Source organism: Oryx dammah, unplaced genomic scaffold (assembly GCF_014754425.2).
Source record: "Oryx dammah isolate SB20612 unplaced genomic scaffold, SCBI_Odam_1.1 HiC_scaffold_2, whole genome shotgun sequence".
In the NCBI taxonomy this organism is placed as follows: domain Eukaryota; kingdom Metazoa; phylum Chordata; class Mammalia; order Artiodactyla; family Bovidae; genus Oryx; species Oryx dammah.
Window position 1 is genome coordinate 174,139,951 of NW_024070186.1, and position 27,125 is coordinate 174,167,075.

General features: G+C 42.0%; 1 protein-coding gene and 1 pseudogene across 2 annotated transcripts; one reads left to right on the forward strand and one right to left on the reverse strand.

Annotated features, from left to right (window-relative positions):
- Window positions 1-733: 733 nt before the first annotated feature.
- Window positions 734-26,193, reverse strand: GDE1 (glycerophosphodiester phosphodiesterase 1). Of its 2 annotated transcripts, none has more exons than XM_040257104.1 (6): window positions 25,767-26,193; window positions 10,256-10,431; window positions 8,369-8,474; window positions 5,189-5,281; window positions 2,565-2,776; window positions 734-1,363 (listed from the first exon to the last, which is right to left on the reverse strand). In XM_040257104.1, the coding sequence occupies exons 1-6, from the start codon at window positions 26,025-26,027 to the stop codon at window positions 1,216-1,218; spliced, it is 996 nt and encodes a 331-aa protein (XP_040113038.1). In that variant the 5' UTR covers window positions 26,028-26,193; the 3' UTR covers window positions 734-1,215. The 2 variants fall into 2 exon arrangements, with proteins under 2 accessions (XP_040113038.1, XP_040113040.1); XM_040257106.1 differs by having other exon boundaries at window positions 747-1,363; window positions 10,256-10,427; window positions 25,767-26,168.
- Window positions 15,273-16,839, forward strand: LOC120875314 (annotated as a pseudogene).
- Window positions 26,194-27,125: the final 932 nt, after the last annotated feature.

Consider the following 27,125-nt stretch of genomic DNA (forward strand, 5'->3'; position numbering starts at 1 on the left):
GTAGACAGAGTGAGTGGTTCTCTGAACTGACTGACCTGGATTTGAGTAGCAATTACACCAAGGAATATGAGATCCTGGGTAAGTGCCTCAGTTTTTTAACTTCACAGTGCCTCAATTTCCTTATCAGTAAAAAGAGGTTAATATCTCTTAAGATTTTTGTGAAGGCTAATTAAAATAACATAAACTACTAAAATTACTCATAAATAATAAACAAGGAATTTTATCATGAGATCAGGCTCTACATCACCAGCTGTCATTTCTGGGACCCTTCCCTTCCACAGATTTTACTTTCTTATCTGTAAAATGAGGCTAAGATAAGATGTTCCTGAGGTTTCTTCCAGTTCTGTCTAAACAACTGTTGTAGAGTAGCTTGAAAGGGTACAACTCTGCCCCCTAGTGGTTTGAAGCTCTTATTTCTAGATACCATCAACAATCCCTCAGACTGGTGTCAAGACTTCCCTACCATTTTCATTTTCTTCCCTATCATTTGGCTTCCCTTGTAGCTCAGGCAGTAAAGAATCTGCCTACAATGCAGGAGACCTGGGTTTGAAAGATTCCCTAGAGAAGGAAATGGCAGCCCACTCCAGGATTCTTGCCTGGAGAATCCCATGGACAGAGGAGCCTGGCGGACTACAGTCCATGGGGTCTCAAGAGTCTGACACGACTCAGCAACTGAACAATGTCTCATCAGCAGCCCTGGTAACTGGACTGACAACAGCAGCTTGGTACACAGTTTTCCCTTAGTGCTCCTTTTAATGATTTTATTAGTATGGTCACAAGTTTGATGTCTACAGTACATTGATAATGTAGCTAGATACAAACATCTTAAATAAGTAAATTACATAAGTGTGTCAAGTTTTAAAATGTCTACTCCGAGTGATCATGCATTTCCCATGCATTTGCATCTGCACCCCCAAATTGCACAATACAACCTGTGCTTATCTTCACTGGGTCTTGAAGTGTGCCTCCTCTAAGTCAGGGCAGGAGTGTTGTGCCTTTTTGCAGACCCAGACTTTGAAGAGCATCAATTTTGAACTCAGGCATTCCATGGAGCACGGTGGCTACACTGGGTTTTGCTTTGGTTCAGGTGAAAACCCAGTTACAACTATTGCTTATGTGAGCCGCCCGATCCCCCAAGGGCTTGGGCTTACTGATGTCCCTGCGTGAGGCCCACAGACAGTTTCTGTAATTATGTTTCCTCCCTGGGGGGGAAGTCTAGAATTCAGGTGTGCAGTCTTCCAACATGCTGTCAGTGATATAGCTGGAACCAAGATGAGATTCATAGTAACTTTTTTCATCAAAAGTATTAACAGTCCAAGCAACAACCTGAATGCCTTTAGCTGACCACTTCTTCACATAGTCCCTGGAGAAAGAGGAAAAATCAACCATTAGAATAATGCCAACTGTTCCAGAAATCTCTAATGGTCTCTAAGTACGATATTCACCGAGGACTAACAGCACCAAGGAGGAGCCTCTTAACTGGCCTCTGCATTGCAGCCAGACTGTTCCGCAGCTTTAAACACTTCAGCCACCTCCTAAAAACCATCCCTTGCTGCCACGTGCCCCTACTGGAGGCTGTAAGCAGTGGCCTAGCCTCACTTGTTTCTTTGGCCTCATCTTAACGCCACATTCCCTCTTTCTTTTCTGTGTGGTATTCTTTTCTGTGTGTGAACTGATTTTTCGTCCAACTCCTTGCAAGAAACAGGCTCTTTCCTGCCACAACACCTTGGGACGTGTTTTCCCTCGACTTGGATCTCGACCCCTACCCTCAATTCCCTTCAGATCTTAGCTTAGTTGTTTAGCTGTTACTTCCGTGAGGATGTTTTCCCTGACTCCTTTAGTAGGAGAAATTGAACAGTATACATGCACTCGTCTCTCCTATACAGCATTTATCTTAGCTGTAATTTAATATTTATTGGATCGCTTTTTGATTAGCATCTCTCTCTTCCTCTTGACTATAAACTCCATGAGGGCAGGCTAGGGCTTCCTTTTTTTCACCACAGCCATCAACAGCTTCTTAATACAGGACCTTGTAATACCACAGGCATACACCAAATATCTACTGAACTGAATGCATGCATGCCTGAAATGATATAAAACTTAAAAACTATAAGCATCTGAAATACACAGCCATAAAATTGCCAAAACAGATTCAGAGAATGCTAACAGTTTAGGGAATGGAAAGTTTCTTGGAAGCAATGGAGTAGAGCCTGTAGGAAAGCTAGGAGAGATGAAGCAGGTGCCCAAAGACGTCTTCCCTGGATCCTGTGTTTGCTTTTAAAGGGAGCCAATCACAAGGAAATACAATTTCTTTGTTTCTGTTGTCATAGTTTGACACTATTTCTTTAAAATGCACTAAAAACAAGAATAATTGATCAGTATCTTTTGGAGACAGTGAAATAGGCCTGAACTCTTCCCACCTAAGCAGCTAATGGCATTCCAAATTAATAAAGGCATGGCTGGCTCTGTGGGTGGGAACCAATGCAGGTGTCCACTGTTAATCCTCCTTTTCAAGAAGAACATTCAGGAAATGTGTCAGGAGAAGATAAAATCTTCCAACTTACGGGGATATAAAATCCTTTTGTGCGAGGAAAGCTGAAACTCCACACAGGTACCACAAGATATTATGCATACTCCAATCGAGCAAAATGTCCAATGCCACAAACATGGACTGTTTCCAGAAAGATTCAAAGCGTGGTTTCCCATCTCCTGTGTGGCTAAGGCTCCAAGGTCTATGAATTAAAGCTGTTACTACATTCTGATCTGTTTGTCTCATCTGAAAAGAAATTTGGGGAAAGAAAGCCATAATCACATCATAACTCTAATACCTCTCATTTGCTCTATTTAGCCAATGTACTTCTTTCTGAACGAGGTGGTCATGGGTAGTATGCTGCCCCCATGTCTACTAAATACTCTATCATACATCCTTTGAGAAAATAATGTGTTAGATGTAAAGATATAAATATACAATATAGGCACTTCCCCCACAATCCTAAAAGAATTGTAATCCTTTCTTTACAATGAGAACCATTACAATTTCAGGATCAAATTTTAACAATGTCACAAACAGTAATAACTTTTCATTGGATATGGATTTAAACTATGGCTAATCAGAATGCAATTAGGATGAAACCACGACCATTTCACGACCATTTCAAGATGGGCTGGTTAGTTTTTGATCCTTTTTAGAGAAAATGGCTAAAAAAAGGTGTTCAGGTGGGGAAATGGGCTGAGAGATGTGAGAAGAGACAAGTGGGGGCAGGGATGAAGACAAAGCAATGGAGAGACGGGCATGCGGATAGAATTCTTTCAGTCTGTGCTCTATGCTGCTCTGGAAAACGTATCAAACATTTTAAAGGTCTGTGGTTAAGGAAGTTTGGGAAACGCTGATTCAAATGTCTGAAAGCCCCATTACACTATTCATCTCAATGGACTTTATATCTCAGCAGGCTCCACCCTTACTGTAAAATTTTAAATATATGCTGTTGGCCATTGTTGAGGAACCAACTCATTGTTTTGGAAACTGGTGAACAAAGGGCAAAATTAAGCATTTATTTGCTACTGAGTAGCTAAATCATAGATGAGAGCTCCCTTCTACAGAAGAATTCTACCTAGCTAATGTGCTTAGTTGCTCAGCTGTGTCTGACTCTTTGCGACCTTATGGACTGTATGTAGCCCGCCAGGCTCCTCTGTCCATGGGGATTCTCCAGGCAAGAATACTGAAGTGGGTTGCCATGCCCTCCTCCAGGGGATCTTCACAATCCAGGGATTGAACCCAGGTCTTCCACACTGCAGGCGCCACCAGGGAAGCCCGTGAATACTGGAGTGGGTAGTCTATCCATTCTCTAGGGGATCTTCCCGACACAGGAATCGAACCGGGGTCTCCTGCATTGCAGGCAGATTCTTTACCAGCTGAGCTAACAGGGAAGCCTCTAATCTAATTAACACATGAAGAATATATGACAGACTTAAAATATTGGTATTTTACAACTGCTAGTAAATTGCCAGAACTGACCACTGATATCAGTCAACAGCAGCTGCTGACAACACAAGTCAGTAAGACTTATGTACCTCCTGATGGAAAAAGACCCTCACTTAAGAAACTACCTTGCCAAGAATAATTAAACCTAATCTGATTTATAGCCATCACTACCAACTTATAGGAAATATACAGAGGAGACAATGTGTTCAATTGTATCATGGCATAATTAGCAAAATCCAGACTTTGGTAAATAAACTACAAAACAGTCTGGTTTCTTCAATAAATATATCACAAGGTGGGGGTGGGGGGGACAAAATTTACAGGTTTTAAGATTTAAATTCTAACATGAAATTCTTATTTGGGTCCTGATTCAAATTAATAATAAAAAAAAAACCTATGGTATTTGTGAGACAAATGAAAATTTATACATTGGATATTTGATGATCTTAAGGACTTCCGGTTTTAGATGGGATAATGATATCGTGATTATGTTTTTTAAAGATATTTAATGCAATTTTTATGGATGAAATGTCTGGAATCTGCTTCCAAGTAACACTGGGGATAAATGGGATTATGGATGAAACAAAGATTATTGTTAAAGGAGGGCTCACTCTACCATCTACATATTCCCAATTAAGGCATATTTTAAATTGTCTGTTGTAAGACAGACATTTTTTAAAAAGGTCTATTCTGCTGTTACTTAGTAAGATGCAGAGATATGTAATTCCTTCTGTTCTGAGAATGCTTACCAAAGTAATCTGAATGAGTTATAAACATAAAGTGAAAGTGAAGTCGCTCAGTCGTGTCTGACTCTTTGGGACCCCGTGGACTGTAGCCCACCAGGCTCCTCCATCCATGGGATTCTCCAGGCAAGAATACTGGAGTGGACTCCCATTTCCTTCTCCAGGGGATCTTCCCGACCCAGGGATCAAACCCAGGTCTCCCACATTGCAGGCAGACGCTTTAACCTCTGAGCCACTAGGGAAGCCCTTATAAACATAAAAGGAGGAGCTAAAAAGGAATGAAGGTACTTTAAAACGGGGTCCAAGTACCCTGCCCTTCCCAAATTTTGTTAATTTAAAAGAGGGGTCTCTTTAATTGATTCAGTTCAGTTTAACAGGCATCTATCTTATGCTTATTTAGTCCATCGCTATTATCACCACCAACTAACATAATGTTACATACAACAGAAACCCAGAATTTTACCTTATAGATAACTTCTGGCAAGAAAGAGCAGACAATACTATTATTGTATAGTTTAGGAAATTCCATATATACTTTTTTTAGAGCATCAGTAGCCTGTAAAACAGAGAGATTCATGTATTAAAAATCTATTAAAATGTAGTCCCAGCCAGTTAACTACTGTATTATTAAGTACAACTCTATTAACTACATCAGAAGTTTACTAATATATGAAAGTGAAAGTGAAGTCGCTCAGTCATGTCTGACTCTTTGCGAGACCATGGACTGTAGCCTACCAGGCTCTGAGGAGTCTCTCAGCCCATGGAATTTTCCAGGCAAGAGTACTGGAGTGGGTTGCCATTTCCTTCTCCAGGGGATCTTCCCAACCCAGGGATTGAACCCGGGTCTCCCGCATTGCAGGCAGACGCTTTACCATCTGAGCCACCAGGGAAGCCCATGCTAATATATGGGGATGTTCAAAGGAGTATTGGTAGATTGCATTATCCACTAGGATGCATTTTAAACTCATACCAGCAGATAAGTAAGCAGCTGGATACTGCTGCTTTACTATTTTGTTGAGAGGCTCACCTCCTTCTGTCATACTTTGGAAAAATATGGCAGACTACAGGCCAGTGGAGGCTGCAAGCAAAATTTTAGAAGTCTTTTCCTTATATCCCAGTTTAGCCACTAGGAAAGGTCCTTTTTTTTCTTACAACTCTTTATCACTCTCTGCCTTTCCTAGCTGAAGCAGGAGTCAACCAATCTGGGAACTAGAAAGGATAGATTTTCTTAGTCCAGAGAGAGGAAACGTCTGAGAGGAAATGTCACCCATCCCCAGCATGGAGGGAGAAGCAATGGGACAGGGAGAAACTGGGGAGAGCTGGAAGTCGCCCAACTCGTCCCAGGATGAGCAGAAGTTTCTTTTTGTAGCAGTCCAGTTACTAAATGACAAGAAGTGACACAATTAAAATATTGGCACTGTGTAACCTTTATTGAATTAAGAGATCTGGCCATCGAACAACAGTAGCAGCTAACAACAGAGGTGTCCAGATGTTAAGTGGACTGCAATGTTACATCATAATTTTTGAAATACCCCTAATTTTTGGAAAATCACATTTAACCTATAACCAAATATAAGCATTGAAATGCAATACAAAAATAAGAAAGAAATTATTCATGTCATGCTTCCCTTCACTAATATCACAAAGTATGCGCTAGAGAGTTGAAGTCATTTTCAACCAACATGCACTGTGTGTGATGTTTCATCTAGATTCTTTATCTAACTCTCATAATGACCTTACATGGTCATTTCTTATGTTGTTCCCTCTTTGCCCACAAGGAAACTGAACCCGATCAAGGTTAACATTACACTGTAGAAGTGACAGTTTAGTCATGATCTCCAACGCCTGTGATCTTGCTCTTATACTGCATCTCCAATTTGCTGCTGACACCTGTTTCTTCATATTCCCATCTTGGTGAATTAGATCACTATGTTCTATCCAAAGCTGCCCAAACCATCTATGAACACCCAGCCAGAAAGCTCAAATGGCAATACCTGGATTAAAAAACAAAATTTCTTCTCCTCCCTCACCCCTCCTTAGTCTAAGAAAATAAGCAAGGTCAGTACACTGTGGGTCAAACGTGGGCCATATCATCAAAAAAACCTAAGGTGCCCATTAAAAATACATGTTCCTTGAGCCCACAATCTGAGCCATTTTTAGGATTTAATCTCTGAGTGGGGTGGCCTAGGAATTTGTATTTTCAATATGTATTCCTGGTGATTCTGATGCAGACTGACTGAAAAACCTAGATATAGAGAACCATCAGCTTACCAAAATAATAAATTAGCCAGAGCACCCTTCTCTTCTTTCTTCAAAAATGGGAGTTTATTGTACTTAAGTTAGAGGTTCATATTTCAGGTTTTAACAATTATTTTCAATTTTAAATAAAAACTGTTTTTAACATTTTTTATTTTTAATAAAAGTTGGTATCATTAGAACTCTCCAGGATTTCACAGGCAAGGATAATGGAGTAGGTTGCCATTTCCTTCTCCAGGGGATCTTCTTGACCCAGTGATCAAACCTGTGTCTCCTGCTTTGGCAGGTGGATTCTTTACCACTGAGCCACCTGGGGAGCCCCTAGCTGGTCATAACTGATCATAATTATCACTGGGGGGAAATACCCCAGTTGTATAAATGCAGAAAAATGTATTTGTACTTGAAAAGAGAACAAACATAATATGAACCATATTTTCCCATTGATTTCCACTGCAATAATGTGTTTTTACGTATTAAAGTATATGTTCTAAAAGTTATGCAAGTCTTATTTGAAATGTAATACCATGTTTTAAAAAATTATAGTAAATAAGTATACTACTCAAGTCATAGAATAAAAAACTATACGTAAGGGGGACTTCCCTGGTGGTCCAGAGGTTAAGACCGCCTGTCAGTGCAGGGGACACAGTCTACCATCTTCCCTGGTCCAGGAAGATCCCACAGGCTACTGAGCAACTAAGCCTGTTGCACCTAGAACCTGTGCTCTGCAACAAGAGAAACCACTGCAATGAGAAGTCCGAGTACCGCATGAAGAGTAGCCCCTGCTCGCTGCAACTAGAGAAAGCCTGTACACAGTAACGAAGACCGAGTACAGCCAATTAAAAAAAAAAAAAAAAAACCAAAAACTATACATAAGGGACAGAAATCATACAAAAGGGGCACATCTTTGTAGAAGATAAATATCCTCTTAGCTATTAGAAGCTTTAAATACAGGAGCTTTCTTTAAATTCAGTCCATAGCTCTCTAAGACTCTTATCAGCCAGATCCAACTGGTCTCCTGTTCAACTTCTGAAGTTCTTTTTATGAGGTTACTAGAGTGGTCTATTCAAGAAGTGCCTCTTTACTGTTTATTTAATATCTTCTGTGAATGTTTTATTCAAGTAAGAGAAACCTGACTCTTCTATTTCATGCTAGTTGTTGAGTAGGAGGAATTAAATAGTTCCATCAAAGTTTAAAAGGTTAAAAGTTCCATACTTTCCTGCTTCCTTGAAGATGTAGATTTTTGCTTTGTAAACTTGCATTATGCAAATATAATTTGTAAAAATAATTTAAGAAGAAAATATAAATAAGAAAATATACAATTAATTTTGAAACAGACTAGCAAAAAAAGAGGTATTTTCAAAAGAGAATCCTATGGAATAAACTGTACCTTATATGCATGGCCCTTGACATCAAAGAAGATTGTGAGGTTATGGTTTAGGCACTCTGCAACGGCTTCTCTTAGGGTAGGGATCTTTTCATTAGGGAAATCATTCCTACAAGGGAGGGAAAAGGAATAGTACAATATAGGAAAAAAGAAAAGATAAAAATTAAATGAAACAGACATCTGACAAATGTCTCCCAACCAAAGGAAGAGTGTTTTCACCAACTTCCTTTCTCTAATCATCCCAAAGTCCAAGGACAATTTACTATATCTTCTTACACCAATTAAAGATATGCTAGGCCAAAGATCAGCAACAATAAAAATCATTTACTTTTCAGGCATTCATTGGATTTGTAATTAGTAACTTTAAAGGGCAGAGTATATACCATCTTTGGAGAACTCAGAGACTTAATTTTAAGATTGTGACTTCCCCAATAGAGTCTGATGCAGGAGAAATTCCTAGCAATACATATACATCTGTTAACTGTATTGTTATACATTTAAGTGCAACTTTAAAAAATAATTTTCTAATACATAATTTTTTTTAAAAGAAAAGGAAAGTTAAGTGCCTGACACACAAGAAATCAGCTTTTCTCACATAATGATATTTTAGTCTACATGATTTAACGTATGCTAATTTGACCACATTATTCCAGCGTTAAGATCTTGGTTTTAAAAAAGATAACTTATCTAAGCATTTTTTGCTTTAAGTGTTGACTTTGAACTTTACATCTTAATAGCTGCTGCTGCTGCTGCTAAGTTGCTCCAGTCGTATCTGACTGTGTGACCCCAGAGACGCCAGCCCACCAGGCTCCCCCGTCCCTGGGATTCTCCAGGCAAGAACACTGGAGTGGGTTGCCATTTCCTTCTCCAATGCATGCAAGTGAAAAGTGAAAGTGAAGTCACTCAGTCATGTCCGACTCTTAGTGACCCCGTGGACTGTAGCCCACCAGGCTCCTCTGTCCATGGGATTCTCCAGGTAAGAGTACTGGAGTGGGGTGCCACTGCCTTCTCCACATCTTAATAGCTACATCACTGTAATATGGAAACCAGCCTTTCCTTCCCCTTTGGCAGAGCAATGAAGTAACTGTATCAGTAGATAGCAATTTCAGCAGCCCTGACTCAGAACTTTCAAATGTTATCTCCTTTCTAAAGTATGACTTCCTTTGGCTGACTTTTTCTTTCAGTTCCAAGGAAACAAAGTCCAAGCCATCTTGTGGGGAGGACTATAACTTCATCACTGGGTCAAATAAATTGACCAGAGAACTGATATAACATGAATTACAGTAAGAACACATTTTTCAGTATTACAAAGGCAAGAGGAGAGAGATTTAAACAGTCACATTACAAAGTATATTATCCAGTATACCAATTGCAAGGTTTTTATATAGCTGTTAATGGTGGGATGGGCATGGGTTCTGTGGTCATATACGTTTGAGAAACACTAAATTAAAGCTAAGAATTGATTGAGAGGGATACAATGACAGAGATACAATGACAGATGTATCCCTAAGGGAAACATGTAAAGTATACAGTGTTTGATCTTATTTGATCATAGAACCCTTTTCTTCTGGAACATCTTACAGGACTAGCTCTGATATACATACATACATACACACATATATATACATTTGTGACAGTACAAAGTAATTGCCATGTTAGAGTATTGTCTTGAGAACAATTCTGAATCAAATTTGGCCTCAGCGGGAAAAGATGAAAAACATCTTATTTTTGTTGTTCCTGGCACGTGCTTGTTACTTGGGAAACTTGTATATAGTAGAAAACAAACGTAACAAAACAACTCTCCTGGAGCAGAATTAGAAGGTGCCAGTGTCTTGATGTGATCTCCAACACAAGCTGAAAGATATGTTTAGGCGACAATACACCACTTACCTTAATCTGTGATTTGCTGCAGGATTAAGCTTCCTAATTTGTTCAAATGTCAAATCACACAATCGACCGGTGCCATCAGTCGTCCTATCTACTGTGCTATCGTGCATTAAGACAGGAATCCCGTCAGAAGTAAACTCAAGGTCCAGTTCCACGCCTGTTGCTCCATTCTTAGCTGCCTTAACAAAAACACCGATGATTTTACTGTCAAGTGGCCACAGATGTCATTTTGCCATCCAAGCACTCAAGATGACCATCAGGGCTGGCTGAGCAGACTGTTTCTTTTACTGATTCTATTCCCTTCCTATACCAAATAGCAACCCAACCTGTTTTTCTCTTGGATGTAACCTTACTTCAATACAAGTAAGGTTAGGTGGCGCTAGTGGTAAAGAACCCACCTGCCAAGGCAGGAGACTTAAAGACCAGTTGTCTGGGTCAGGAAGATCCCCTGTAGGACGGTATGGCAACCCACTCCAATATTCTTGCCTGAAGGCTCTCAAGGACAAAGGAGCCTGGCGGGCTACAGTCCATAGGGTCACACACAGTCGGACATGACTCAATGACTTAGTATGGCACAGCACAAGGTTAAAAATGTCAGTGTAAGTAATTCCATAAAAACTTTGACTTCCCCACTTTTCTCCTACTCAGACTGGCAAATGGGGAGACTTTTGGAATTTGTTTTCTCTGGTTGCTTTAACTATATGGGCCATTAATGGCTCACAATTACAAATATTTAGTCAAATTTCACTGTTTACCCCCATTCTCTGGTATAGACTCTCTGATGATTCCTGTGTTTGTTGATTAGTTGGCTACTGCAATACTTTGGCATAAACTGGATGAGTCAGGTTTTTGTTGGTTTAACTCCATCCTCTAGAGCAGAAACACCAAGCCTGCTTCTAGGAGACACTACATTTGTTAACGTGAGCAGCACTGGCTGTTGGCCAACAAGTTGGTGAGCCCAATACGGCACAGAAGGATTTATCTAAAAATAGAACAGGAACATAAAGTTTGAGGGGCCACACTCCTCTGAGACACACTGTCCAACATTTGCTTCCTTTGCTTCTTTGAGACAATGAAGATATGAAATGTTTAGTATGATAAAGACCTTAAAGTTAAAATAAATTTTTGTAATTATGCAAAAACATGAAATAATCTTTTTAATTAGGCAAAAAAGACCTAATGGATATTAACATTTTGCCATATTTGCTTCAACCTCTTGCTGCCCTAAAACAATAATATGTATTATTTTCAGTCACTATTCTAACTGCTTTAAATGTATTAACAACTCATTTGATCATCACAAGCCTTTAGGAGGTACTATTAATATGTTATTTAATTTATACACAGAGTACATCATGTGCAGTGCTGGGTTGGATGAAGCACAAACAGGAATCAAGATAGCTGGGAGAAATATCAATAACCTCAGATATGCAGATGACATCACCCTTATGGTGTTAACTGAAGAGGAACTAAAGAACCTCTTGATGAAAGTGAAAGAGGAGAGTGAAAAAGCTGGCTTAAAACTCAATATTCAAGAAACTAAGATCCTGGCATCCGGTCCCATCACTTCATGGCAAATAGATGGGGAAACAATGGAATCAGTGATGGACTTTATTTCCTTGGGCTTCAGAATCACTGCAGATGGTGACTGCAGCCATGAAATTAAAAGATGCTTGCTCCTTGGAAGAAAAGATATGACAAACCTAGAAAGCATATTAAAAAGCAGAGACATTACTATGCTGACAAAGGTCCGTATAGTCAAAGCTATGGTTTTTCCAGTAGTCATGTATGGATATGAGAGTTGGACCATAAAGAAAGCTAAGTGCTGAGGAAGTGATGCTTCTGAACTGTGGTGTTGGAGAAGACTCTTGAGAGTCTTTGGACTGCAAGGAGATCCAACCAGTCAATCCTAAAGGAAATCAACCCTGAATATTCACTGGAAGGATTGATGCTGAAGCTGAAACTCCAATATTTTAGCCACCTGATGCAAAGAACTGACTCACTGGAAAAGACTCTGATGCTGGGAAAGATTGAAGGCAGGAGGAGAAGGGGACGACAGAGGATGAGATGGTTGAAGAGCATCACCGACTTGGTGGACATGAGTTTGTGCAAGCTCTGGGAATTGCTGATGGACAAGGAAGCCTGATGTGCTGCAATCCATGGGGTCGCAAAGAGTCGGACACGACTGAGTGACTGAACTGATTAACAGGCTCATTTTCAGATGAGGAAAACTGACAGAGATTAAGAAACTTGCTCTCGGTTACAAAAACAAGGATGTGGTAGATAGAGGCTGCACTTTCTTTTAAAAAAATATTTATTTATTTGACTCCACCAGGTCTTAGGTGTGGCACGTGGAATCTTCATCTTCACTGTAGCAATGTTAACTCTTAGCTGTGAAGCATGTGGGATCTAGTTTCCTGACCAAGGATCGAACCTGAGCCCCTTGAATTGGGAGCATGGAGTCCTAACCACTGGACTACCAGCAAAGTCCTGAGGCTACACTCTTAACCACATGACCTTACTATCACACTACAGATACAGCTAGATACAGCTAAATCCCTACCCTCTTCTTCTCCAAAGGTAACTGCCAAGTGGATGTGCATTATTTCCATATCAATCCCTTATAGGTCTTTATATATTTACTACACACTTAAGTATCAATAAAAATATACAACACTGCAGTAGTGCATAGTAGACGTTCAATAAATATTAGCTACTGTTATTATGCTCTTTTTAATGACTATAGTTGTAATAGTCAAATTTATTATGTCCTTTATAGGTGAAGATTTGTCTATTTTACTTAAATCCTTTCTTAACCTCACTTATAAAGATAAATAACTGTATTTTTTTAGGCTTCAAAGGTTGGTTTTCACATATATTCCTAAGATTTCCCACTCTAGAAACCCCAATCCCAACACTAACTGGCTGCGCCATCTAATTACTTGTATCACTCTGGCCTGTTTCCATAGTTTTTATGATGATGCTTTTCTAAGGATCTTAAGCGTTGTTGTGAGAATTTAGAAATAATGCATGTAAATAACCAACCTTGGTGCCTGGCTCAGAGACAGCACTCAATATAAGCTATTATGACTAGAACTATATGCCTCAGCGAAAATGTCATTATTTAAGATGTAATGCTTACATGTACACTAATTAAAGGTACATCTTTTTATAAAAGTGTACCTTTTCTAACTTAAAGATATTAATTATGCACTGGTAAATCAACACTGGTTATATATTTTATAACATAAAACAAGATCACATTTCCAGTATTCACAGTGCATCTCTCTCACTGTAACACAAATGTTAACCTCATTCTTTGAGGCTAGTAATTAGGTTCAATTATACTTTTATTCATTACAGGCATTTTTATTTGGCTTCCACACAAAAAATAACAATGGTGAGAGAATAGTACGATGTAGTATAGTAATTGACAAATAAACATATAATACAAATTCTTGTATTTTAGCAGTAACAATTAGTAATAGAATAGTATAGCACAGTATAGTAATAGAAATCAGATCAATGATTGCCTTAGGAGAGAGGCAGGAGTAGAGGCTGACTCCAAAGAGAACGCGTATGAACATTCTAGGGTGACAGAAATGAACTGAAGTGGTGGCTACGCAGGTATATGTTTATAAAAACTCATCTAAGTGTATACTGAAATATACCTTTAATTGTAATGTAAATTATACTTCAACAAAACTGACTTTAAAGTATCTGCTTTAATAAAGTCATTGTATCTATTTATTGACCATGCTGTGCGGCCTGTGGGATCTTAGTTCCCCAACCTCCTGTGTTGGGAGCCTGAAGTCTTAACCACTGGATTGCCAGGAAAGTTCCAAAGTCATCATATTCATATGGCTTTTGAGATACTATTCACATATCATAAAATTAATCCATTTAAAGTATACAATTCAATTTTTTAAAGCATATTTGCAATTGTGCAACCATCACCACAATGCATTTCTGAACTTCCTCATCACCCCCGCTAAAAAAAACCCCATACCCATTAGCAGTCAGTCCCTACTTCCCTCTCCAACCCTCCCAGTCCCTGGCAACTACTAATCTACTTCTCTCTCTGTGGCTTTCCTACTCTAGACATTTTCTAAAAGTAGAATTATATAATATGCAATCTTCTGTGACTAGGTTCTTATACTTAGCATACTGTTTTCAAGGTTCATTCATGTTATACGTGTATGAGGACTTCATTCCTTTTCTGTGAAACAGAATCCATTGTGTGGATACAGCGCATTTTATTCACCCTTTCATCAGCTGATGGACATTTCTGTTGTTTCCATTTTTTTGCTATTATGAATAACGCTGTGAACATTTTTGTTTTCGTGAACATTCTTGTATGATGCACATTTTTACACAGTGCATGTTTTCAATGCTTTTGAATATATACCTAGGAGTGGAACCTCTGGTTCATATGCTAATTCTATACTTAACCTTCTGAGGAACTGCCAGACTAGTTTCCCATCATCAGTGTATGACGGTTCCAATTTCTCCATAATCTTGTCAATACTTCTTCTTGTCTTTTTGCTTATACCTGTCCTAGTGGGTATGACAGGGAAAGGTACACCCAACTAAATGCAGAGTTCCAGAGAATAGCAAGGAGAGACAAGAGGCATTCTTCCATGAACAATGCAAAGAAATACAGGAAAACAACAGAAGGAAAAGACCAGAGATTTCTTCAAGAAAACTGGAAAAATCAAAGGAATATTTCATCCAAAGATGGGCAGAATAAAGGACAGAAACAGTAAAGACCTAATAGAAGCAGAAGTGATCCAGAAGAAATGGAAAGAATACATAGAAGAACTGTACACAAAAGAAGGCAATGACCCAGATAACCACGATGGTGTGGTCACTCACCCAGAGCCAGACATCCTGGAGCAGGAAGTCAAATGGGCCTGAGGAAACACTGCTGCCAATAAAGCTAGTGGAGGTGATGGGATTCCAACAGAGCTATTTAAAATCCTAAAAGATGGGAGCGGCAGCTGCGAGGCACTGAAGCGACTTTAAGATGTCACAGCACCCCCAGTACCGGAGCTCCAAGTTCCGCCACATCTTTGGCAAACCAGCCAGCAAGAACTGCTATGACTCTGTGCCCATCACCCATAGCGTCCCAGACAATCATTTCTGTGTTGTGAACCCCAACTTCACTGCAGTTGTGACTGAGTGTACTGGTGGGGGTGCCTTACTTGTCACCCCCTTGCACTGGACGGGAAAGTTGGACCCCCACTACCTGAAGGTCTGCAGGCACAGAGGGAATGTCTTAGATATCAGATGGAACCCTTTCAATGATGTTGAGATTGCCTCCTGTTCTGAAGATGCCACGATTAAAATCTGGGGCATCCCCAAGCAGCTGCTGACCAAGAACCTCACAGCCTTCAGGAAGGAGCTGGTGGGCCATGCCTGCAGAGGGCCTGGTGGAGTGGCACCCCACGGCTGCCAACATCCTCTTCAGCTCCAGCTACGACTACAAGGTGATGGTCTGGAACCTGGATTCAAAGAAGTCTGTAATCATGAGCCCCATGAAGACAATTAACTGTCACCAAGACGTGATCCTCTCCATGTCTTTCAACACTGATGGCAGCCTGCTGGCCACTGCCTGTAAAGACCGCAAGATTCGGGTTCAGGATCCCTGAGCAGGGGCCATCCTCCAGGAAGCCAACCATAAAGGGCACCCAGCCAACAAAGTGCTGTTTCTGGGGAACCTGAAGAAGCTGCTGTCCACAGCACATCCTGAGGGAACAACCAGCAGATGGCCCGATGGGACCAGGACGACCTCTCTGAGCCTGTCACAGAGGGGGACCTCGGCGGCTCCTTGGGCGTGCTGTTTCCCGTCTATGATGAGGACACCAACATGCTCTACTTGGTGGAGAAGGGAGACAGGAACATCCGCTACTATGAGATCAGTGCCAACAAACCTCACCTGAACTACCCGATGGAATACTGCTCTATAACCCACAGAAGGGGGTCGGGGTTGTGCCAAAGGCAGGTCTCAACGTGTCCTCCTGTGAGATCTTCCGTTTCTACAAGCTGATCACAACCAAAAGCCTCATCGAGCCCGGATCCATGATTGTACGCAGGCGGTCAGAATCCTACCAAGAGGACATCTACCCGCCTAAGGCCAGTGCCCAGCCCTCTCTGACAGCCCAGGAGTGGCTCAGTGGGATGAATAGAGCCCATCCTCATGTCATTTAGGCCTGGTGCTGAGCTGCTGAGCCCGCAGCCTCTGCCCTCAGAGAGACCCCTCTCTGTCCCCAGAGCCCCCACCTCACCTCTTCAACCAGACAGAAAGGCTGGTTGCAGAGGATGGCCAGAGGCCCTTCTCCCTGCTAGAGGAGAAGGCGCCAAGGTGGGCAGCAGAACATGGACTGGAGAAGAAAATCTGGCTCACAGATGGCTCTGACGTCTTTGAATGCTCCCCATCAGAAACAGAGAACGAGCTGTTGCAGATATGCTATTGGCTTTAAGACGAGACCCAAAGGCTCTGGAAGCTGGTGACACAGGACAAGGTCCAGGCCAAACAGCTGGAACTGGAGATCAGAAACTTGTGGATGAGCTCACAGAGGCTCTGAGCAGAGTCCTCTGCCCTCCTCACCCTCAGGGACACCAACTGGCTCCATGGGGAGGTCCAGAAGCAAACCACAGGTCCTCTGAGAACACCTACTGTTTCTATATTTTTTACTAGAAATGAAACTCTTGGTCACTGAAAGATTCCAGTGGGATCTGCTGCTGATTTTCCATTTGCCTTCTTGAAAAAATGGTGTCTGAAATGACTCTTTTTAGATGATACCTTGCCTTCGGCTTACTTGTTTTGCACGGTCCATGATAACTTCTGAAGGGGAAAACAATACTGTTAGAGCTGGAAGGACCTAGGAGGTGAAGCCACCTCTGGTTTTCAAGTTGTGGTTCACAGCAAGGCGGGGTGGGGAAGGTTAAGCCAGGAGGGCTGTTTTGTAATATTGGCTTCTATGGAATACATAATTCTGCTATTACAAAATAGAAGTTTGCAAAGCAAATAAATAAATAGAAAATCCTAAAAGATGATGCTATTAAAGTGCTGCACTCAATATGTCAGCAAATTTGGAAAACCCAGTAGTGGCCACAGGACTGGAAAAGGTCAGTTTTCAATCCAATTCCAAAGAAAGGCAAAGCCAAAGAATGTTCAAATTACCCTACAATTGCACTCAGTTCACATGCTAGCAAGATTATGCTCAAAATCCTTCAAGCTAGGCTTCAGCAGTATGTGAACAGAGAACTTCCAGATATACACTCCGGATTTAGAAAAACGCAGAGGAACCAGACGTCAAGTTGCCGACATCCACTGGGTCATAGAAAAAGCAAGGGAATTCCAAAAAAACATCTACTTCTGCTTCACTGACTTCACTCAAGCCTTTGACTGTGTGGATCACAACAAACTGGAAAATTCTTGAAGAGACAGGAATACCAGACCACCTTACCTGCCTCCTGAGAAACCTTTATGCAGGTCAGGAAGCAACAGTCAGAAGTGGACATGAAACAACAGACTGGTTCCAAATAGGAAAAGGAGTACATCAAGGCTGTATATTGTCACCCTGCTTATTTAACTTATATGTAGAGTACATCATGAGAAACGCTGGGCTGGAGGAAGCACAAGCTGGAATCAAGATTGCTGGGAGAAATATCAGTAACCTTGGATATGCAGATGACACCACCCTAATGGCAGAAAGTGAAGAGGATAAAGAGCCTCTTGATGAAAGTGGAAAGGCAGAGTGAAAAATCTGGCTTAAAACTCAGTATTAAAAAAACTAAAATCATGGCATCTGGTCCCATCACTTCATGACAAATAGAAGGGGAAAAGGTGGAAGCAGTGACAAACTTCCTCTTCTTGAGCTCTAAAATCACTGCAGATGGTGACTGTAGACAGGAAGTTAGAGGACGATTGCTTCTTGGCAAGAAAGCTATGACAGACCCAGACAATGTATTAATAAAAAGCAAAGACATCACTTTGCCAACAAAGGTCCGTATAATCAAGGCTATGGTCTTTCCAGTAGTCACATACGGATGCGAGAGCTGGGTCATAAAGAAGGCAGAGCACCAAAGAATTGATGCTTTCAAACTATGGTGCTGGAAAAGACACTTGAGAGTCCCTTGGACAGCAAGGAGATCAAACCAGCTGATCTTAAAGGAAATCAGTCCTGAATACTCACTGGAAGGAGATACTGAAGCTGAAACTCCAGTATTTTGGTCATCTGACGCAAGCAGCTGACTCACTGAAAAAGACCCCGATGCTGTCAAAAATTGAAGGCAGAAGGAAAAGAGGGCAACAGAGGATGAGATGGTTGGATGGCATCACCAATTCAATGGCCATCAACTTGCGCAAACTCCAGATGGTGAGGGACAGAGAAGCCTGGTATGCTGCAGTCCATGGGGCCACAAAGAGTTGGACATGACTTGGCGACTGAACGACAACAAAGGGTGTATGAAGTAGTATTTCACTGTGGTTTTGATTTGCATGTTTCCGATGGCTGACAGTGTTGATCATCTTTTCTGATAGGCTACTTGTACACCACAATTATTCCAACAAATGTCAATATTTATCGAGTGCCTACTATGTATCAGGCACTGTTCTAAGTAGTGAGGAGATTGGTGAGCAATGAAAAAAGGAACATGGATCTTACATTTTAGTGGGGAGAAACAGATTATCAACATGTTACATGTTCTATGGTAATGATAAAAGTTTGAAAAAGAAACTGGAGGGTAATGTGAAAGTTAAGGCAGGCAGGAGTCACTAGACAAGGCAATCAGGGAAGGCCTGTTTAAGAATATGGTATCTGAGAACAAGACAGAAAGCCCAGAGATAGCGAGAATATACAATGGCGCAAAGATAGTCTCTTCATTAAGTGGTACTGGGAAAACTAGAATGAAACTAGATAAATCAAAATGGATTAAAGACCTAAACCATGATCAGAAACTATAAAACTCACAGGCAAAACATTCTATGACATAAATAACAGCAGGATCTTCTATGACCTACCTTCTACAGTAATGGAAATAAAAACAAAAATAAACAGGTGGGACCTAGTGAAACTTAAAAGTTTTACACAGCAAAGGAAACTATAAACAAGGTGAAAAGACAATCCTCAGAATGAGAAAAAACAGCAAATGAAACAACTGACAAAGGATTAATTTCCAAAATAGACAAGCAGCTCATGCAACTCAATACCAGAAAAACAAACAACCCAATCAAAAATGGGCAAAGGACCTAAACAGACATTTCTCCAGAGAAGACGTACTGCTGGCAATTAAACACATGAAAAGATGCTGAACATCACTCATTATTAGAGAAATGCAAATCAAAACTACAATGAGACATCACCTCCCATGGGTCAGAATGGCCATCATCAAAAAAATCTACAGACAATAAACGCTGGAGGGGGTGTGGAGATAAGGGAACTCTCCTGCACTACTGGTGGGAAATGTAAACTGATTACAGCCAAAATGGAAGACAGTATGGAGATTCCTTAAAAAACTAGGAATAAAACTACTACATGACCCAATAATCGCACTACTGGGCCTATACCCTGAGAAAACCATAACTGAAAAAAATACATGTACCCCAAAGTTCACTACAGTACTATTTACTATGAGTAGGAGGACACAGAAGCAACCTAGATGTCCACCGACAGATGAATGGATGAAGAAGCTGTGGTGGATATATACAACGGACTACTGCTAAGCCACAAAGGGAGTGATCTGAGTCAGTGCTAACGAGGTGGATGAATCTAGAGCCTATTATACAAAATGAAGCTGTTACAGAAACTGGTGGCGGAAACAGACAAGTGCCACTTGGAGATGCAGAACAGGGTTTATTCAGCACCAGTGCAGGCTCAGTGGAGTCACCTCTAGACTCCCCCCATCCCCCGCCCTCCTGTTCCCCACTGCTCCCCCCAACCCTGGGCTCCGTCCCAGGCAGAAGCAATGGGCAAGCAAGATTACAGAAGCAGAGGTGGTGAGCGGTGAGCGAAAGCTGTTTAAGCAAGATAACAGGCAGAAGGCAGAAAGTTGTCTTTAGGACTTTCCCTCTCAAGCAGCTCAGCCTCCTCCCACCCCCACAACCTGGGCCCCACCCCAGGCAGCTTAAGTTCCCGCAGAAGCAATGAGCAAGCAAGATTACAGAAGCAGGGGTGTTGAGGGGTGAGCAAAAGCTGTTTAAGCAAGATAACAGGCAGAAGGCAGAAAGTTGTTATTCTCAATGGGGGTTGGTATTCCAGTTGAGGGTTCCCACCTCAAACCAAGACAGAAGGAGAAAAGCAAAAATCATATATTAATACATATATGTGGAAACTAAAAAATGGTACAGATGAATCTATTTGCAGGGCAGCAATGGAGACGCAGACATAGAGAAGAGACTTATGGAGACTCTGGGTAGTTGGGGGAAGGAAGAGGGTGGGATGGATGGAGAGAGTAGCATGGAAATACATACACTGCTAAATCGCTTCAGTCATGTCCGACCCTGTGAGACCCCAGAGATGGCAGCCCACCAGGCTCCCCCGTCCCTGGGACTCTCCAGGCAAGAACACTGGAGTGGGTTGCCATTGCCTTCTCCAATGCATGAAAGTGAAAAGTGAAAGTGAAGTCACTCAGTCGCATCCAACTCCTAGTGACCCCATGGACTGCAGCCCACCAGGCTCCTCCGTCCATGGGATTTGCTAGGCAAGAGTACTGGAGTGGGGTGCCACTGCCTTCTCCATGCACTACCATATGTAAAATCGATAGCCAACGGGAATTTGCTGTATGACTCAGGGAACTCCAACCAGGGCTCTGTGACAACCTAGATGGGTGGGATGGGATGGAGGTGCGAGGGATGTTCAAGAGGCAGGGGACATGTGTAAACCTATGGTTGATTCATGTTGATGTATGGCAGAAACTCACACAATATTGTAAAGCAATTATCCTTCAATTAAAAATAGATAAATTAAGAAGAAAAAAAAGAATATGACATCCGAGCTGAGACTTTAGTGATAAAAGGGAGTCAACAATACAAAGATCCAGGAGAAAAGTTTTCTAAGTAAAAGAAATAGTGAGTATGAAACAAACGCCACAAGGTAGAAAGGAACCACAAAGGACCGACTGCCTGCAGGGATCTGTTCCTCTTCTTCTTCCTGCTGGCAGAGAGCTGCTTTGGCCCGTGTTGAGTTGTCTCCTGTGCTGTAACTGGACTATTACCAATCCCTCCTCGGGTGGGAGATGGAAAGACTGACAGAGAGCAACTGACTTCTGGAAAGACTTATGGAAGAGGGAGTGGAGTCTTTTCTCAAGGTCAGATGGTGATCCATAAGAATATGCGGCCTGGGGTTGCAATGGTCACCTGGCAACTATCAATACAATGAGGGCTATCAATATAGTACAAATATGCTACAGGTGGCAGAGCAGACAGAGCTAGAAACTGAGTCCTCCACAATCACAAACTGCACAGCTGAATAAACCATCCGAGAAGTTACCTCTCCCAGACACACCTCTTATGGAATAAAGTCTGCTTATTGTTTGAAACATTTGAAGTTAAGACTTTCTATTGCATGAAGCTAAAAGCATCATTAATAAACGCCCAAGGTAGTTTAACCAAAAGGTCCAAAATAGAAAGTTGTTTTGATTTTACCTAAGTCCAAGAGAAAAACAACTGAAGGGTTTTCAAAATTGGCAGGATTTAATCTGAACTATACTTTTACAGTAGTATAACTTTTAAAGCTGCACTCTGGTCCCTCTGTGGAGACTGAACTGCAGGTTTAATTTCATGCTTCAGTCACTAGTTGTAATTGTGAATCTTTCCAGAATGCATTCATTTCACCTCTCAAGTTTCTCCTTCTCTAGCTATTCTATAACCTACCAGAAATTCTGCCACTGTCAAAATGTCTTCCCTGAATTTTTACATAATGGAATGTTTAATATAAATTATGAGCTGCAAACAAGCACAGGGAGGAAGGACAGGACAAAAAACAAACTCTGAAGGGAATAAACTACATACTTCTTTTGAAGTCAAGAGGGATGTCTTCTGCAGTCTGTATTAGCTGTCTTCAGCAGCTAAATTCGATCTTGGCTAAACACTTCACTGACAATGACCTCAAGCTAAATGACATCTCATTTCCTCTTAAAACCAGGAATCAGCTTGGAACAATGTTATTTAATCATAATTACATAAAGACATGTTCAACCTAAATGTTCAACATAAACACATAAGCTATGAATGGAATTTAGCTATTAATTCCCTTGCAACACAACAAGATATGACACTCTATCCATCTATGTGTATTTTGCATACACATATTTCCACATTTAATACGGTTTATATTTAGTTGATGTGTTCCTGGCCAAACCACAACATCCATTGGTAAATACTTATGAATATCTTCTGCGCTCAACTAACACTGAGTTATACTTTAAGGCATGGACATGAACTTGGGCAAACTCCGGGAGATGGTAAGGGAAAGGGAAGCCTGGTGTGCTGAGTAGTCCATGGGGTTGTGAAGAGTCAGCTATGACTTGGCCACTGAACAACAACATACTTTAAGGCAATTTACATAAGTTGAAATGAAAGCCAATAACAATTAATGTTTTTTTCTATAGTAATTATTCCTTTTCATGACAATTTTATCTCCTGTGTAGTTATGTTACTTCATGCAACCTTTCAGTTTGTTTAGAATGAGAAATACATTCTTCACTATCTTTATACTTATTTTTAAATTTTATTTCAATTGGATAATTACTTTACAATATTGTGATGGTTTTTGCCATACATCAGCATGAACTGGCCACAGGTATACACGTGTCCCCTCCCTGCTGAATGCCCCTCCCACCTCACTCCCCACCTCATCCTTACAGGTTGATAGAGTTCTGGCTTTGGGTTCCCTGCATCATACATCAACCTCCCACTGGCTTTCTATTTCACATATGGCAATGTATATGTTTCAATGCTATTTTCTCAAATCATCCACCTTCTCCTTCTCCCACTGTGCCCAAAAGCCTATTTTTGTAAAATTATTTTTGCTTGTTTGTTTTATTTTGTTCTTTATGTTTTTAAGACTTATTTTTAAGCAGAATGCTAGAACAGCTGCTCTGTCTCCCTTCTGTCACAAAGAACTAAAGGGAAAGAAGCATAAAAGACATAACTTGGTTTATAAACAGATGCCCTTCACCAAATTAAAACTGCCTTCTGACCCTCTCCTTCTTCAGACTTAAGACTTTTTACCTTTACTCTGTCTTTAGATTCTTGGCCCAAAGAGCTAACATTTGTGGAAGTCTTATCTTGGGCCGAGCACTCTATGTAGATTACTTTACTGAATCACAACTGATTCAGTAAAGTTCAGTTCAGTTCAGTTCAGTCGCTCAGTTGTATCCGACTCTTTGCGACCCCATGGTCGCAGCACACCAGGCCTCCCTGTCCATTACCATCCCCTGGAGTTCACTCAAACTCACGTCCATCGAGTCGGTGATGTCATCCAGCCATCTCATCCTCTGTCGTCCCCTTTTCCTCCTGCCCCCAATCCCTCCCAGTATCAGAGTCTTTTCCAATGAGTCAACTCTTCGCACGAGGTGGCCAAAGTACTGGAGTTTCAGCTTTAGCATCATTCCTTCCAAAGAAATCCAGGGCCGATCTTCTTTAGAATGGACTGGCTGGATCTCCTTGCAGTCCAAGGCAGATATTAACATTATTCCCACTTTACAAATGAGGAAACTAAGGTCAGAGCTAGGATAAGAGTGAGGCAAGGTATCCTATGCTTGCTACATCCCACCCGTGACTCTGACTGGGACACAGAGCACTTAAGCAACTCGCTCACCACACAAAACTGTCTGTCCCCTAGCTGGACAAAGAAAGGTCACTCCAAATTCAACATCCTGGAACATGAATATTCTAATCTACAACAAAGAGCACTGGGGCTTGGAATCAGAAGATGATACCGCGCAGGGCCCTGTGGAGCTCATGGGCACCAAGACTTATCTGTCCCCCCACTTCTTGTATTATAGGAAACAGCTTTCAGTCCGCCTCCATGACCTTCCCTGAATTCCAAAGAGCAGATTCAAGCAGTTGTTAATCAGGGAAGGGAGTGGATGTGAGACCAGGGAGAAACAGTCAAGAGAAGTCTTGGGGCAAGGTCCTGTTTCCTTATCAACAGATAAACACAGCAATATCTTTGAGCTATTTACAGGTACTGAAACCCCCTCCAGGTGGGAGAATTTATGATTAACGATGGTATGCTGCCCAAAGCTTGTAGACCCCAGACCAGTTGGACCTGAAGGTTCAAGATGTTGACTCCGACTTACCTCACCACCAACCCATCAGAAGAATGTCCACGAGCTGATCATGCCCTCTTTGAACAATTACTATAAAACCTCTCACTATCTTCCCAAAGTGGGGACACATGGTTTTGAGGGTAGTAGCCCACTGTGGCTCCTTTCTATTTCTACTTCACCCAAAACTCTCTGAGATTTCACTTGGCACCAGTGTATAGAGAAGCTGAGCTAACAGAATCAAAGGCTTGAATTTGAGAAAGAGCTGTGTGTGTGTGAGCCAGTTTTCCTACTGACTCAATATTAAAATGTTTCAGAGAAATGAGAGGATCAGATATATTTTCACAGATGCAATAGTGCCTAGACAACTGCAAAGCTCTCTTACTAAGCAAGCTATCATTATGATGAAGTCTGGAGACCGCCAAGAGAGCCTGGTGAAAAGGGGAGGCAGAAATCATCAGGAGTCCTGCTGCCAGGGTTGTCTGACCATGGGGATCCTGATAAGGAGACGACCTGGATACTCTGGAGGACAAATAAAGACAGCCCCTGTGAAAGTGATCCACTTAGAATATGTAAGCTAACCACTGACGAAGACTCCCCTTAACCAGGCCAGATTTCCTGTTTCATTCACACACCAGCCTTTGTTTAGCCCCTTGAAGTCAGGCCATATACTATTCTGTTACCTAAGGATCCCAACATCATTCCCACCTCAGTACCTTTGCACTTGCTGTTTCCATTTCCTGGAGCACTTTCCCCCCAGATTCATGGGTGGCTCTTCATAATTACAGTTTCAGTTCAAAGGTCACTTTCCAACAGGATTTCTGTCTACAGTAGCATGACTTCTCCCTCTAGTCATTCCCTATCGCATTAGCCTATTTCTTCATTGCACTCATTGCTCTCTTAAAAGTACCTCATTTATGTACTTACTTGTTTAAGGCCTGTCTCCCCTACTCCAACGCCAAGCTCTGTGGAAGCGGGGACCCTTTCTGTCTTGTTCATGACTATCCTCAGTACCTGGCATATAGCAAATACACAGGTATTTGCAGTGTTTCATAAATACTTGGAAGTCAGGAGATTTTCCGGTATTGAGACGGATTGATGGCCACTTGAATGTATTCTTTGTGGACGAATGGGGAATGGTAAGGCCATCATGAAAAGGCTGGGGAATCTTCGGAAAGGCAGACAAAAGCCCAAGCTCCCAGGAGGGGCGCAGGGGTGGAAGGCATGGGGGACTCACCTGCCGAATGGCCGCCAGCGTGTTCTCTGGAGCGTCGTGGCTGCCTCCGCGGTGGGCGATAGCGGAAACGCGGTCCCGGGGCTTGAGCACCTGCATAGCCCTGCGGGAGGGCACCGGCTCAAAGCTGAAGAGGCGCAACAGGAGGTAGAGGCTGCCAGTGAAGAGGCAGGCATTGAAGGGACTGCGCGTCAGCAGCAGCAGCACCAGCAGCAGGAAGGAGAAGGGGCCCATGAGGCCCCCCTGTTCCTCCCACAGCCACATGCCGGCGCCCGCACCGGCACGGATGGGAGGCCCGGACCCGCCGGGCTCCCAGTACGGGAGACCGAGAAGCTAGGACGAGAGCCCAAAACGCCGGCTGCAGCCAGCACCCTTTGAGTAGACCAGCGCCGCACAATGGCGGCGACCGCTACTTCCGGAGAAGGAGACCGAGGCCCAGCCAATCAGGGCCGAGGATCTCCAGCGCTCGGGGCGGAGCCGCTGCCAAGGCAACGGAGGCGGGCTCAGGCTCCCGGCTGGCGTTCCAAAGTGCCTTGGAGTTCATCTGCAGTCCGGACTTTTATTATCAAGGCTTTCAAACACTGGAAAGAAGGGGAGGGATATAAGATCAGTCTTAAGGTCGTAAGACTAGAAAAGATCTTAATGTCTCCATTTTGCCATCAAGGGACCTGCCCAGGGTTCCTTTGAAGGGGCATGACGCTTAGACTGTTTATAAAGTTATGCAAACACCGGGACTTCCCTTGTAACTCAGCTGGTAAAGAATCCGCCTGCAATGCGGGAGACGTGGGTTCCATCCCTGAGTTGGGAAGAGCCCCTGGAGAAGGGAAAGGCCACCCACTCTGGCCTTGGAGAATTCCATGGAATTCCATGGACTGCATAGTCCATGGGTCGCAAAGAGCCAGACACGACTGAGTGACTTTCACTTCACTTCATGCAAACACCAATCCAGATGCTCAGGACAACAGCAAGTGAACAGGACCGACAGGGTCCTTGCTCTCATGGTGCTTACATTCTTATGGGGGAAAATAACAGTGTTAGAGTGTACAGCTAACGTTTATAGAGCACATAACCATGTTACAGGTTCCATTCCTGCAAGTGCTTTATGTATTATTTATTCTCACAACAGCTTCAGTTGTGTATTTTCTCTGGAGACAACTCAGTCGACTTTAGACAGATGTTTCAGATTCAAAGGGAATAAGAGAACATAACAAAGCAAACTACTGTAAAGTTGCACTCATTTCATATGCTCATAAGGTTATGCTCAAAATCCTTCAAGCTAGGCTTCAGCAGTATGTGAACTGAGAACTTCCAGGTATACAAACTGGACTTAGAAAAGGCAGAGGAACCAGAGAGCAAATTGTC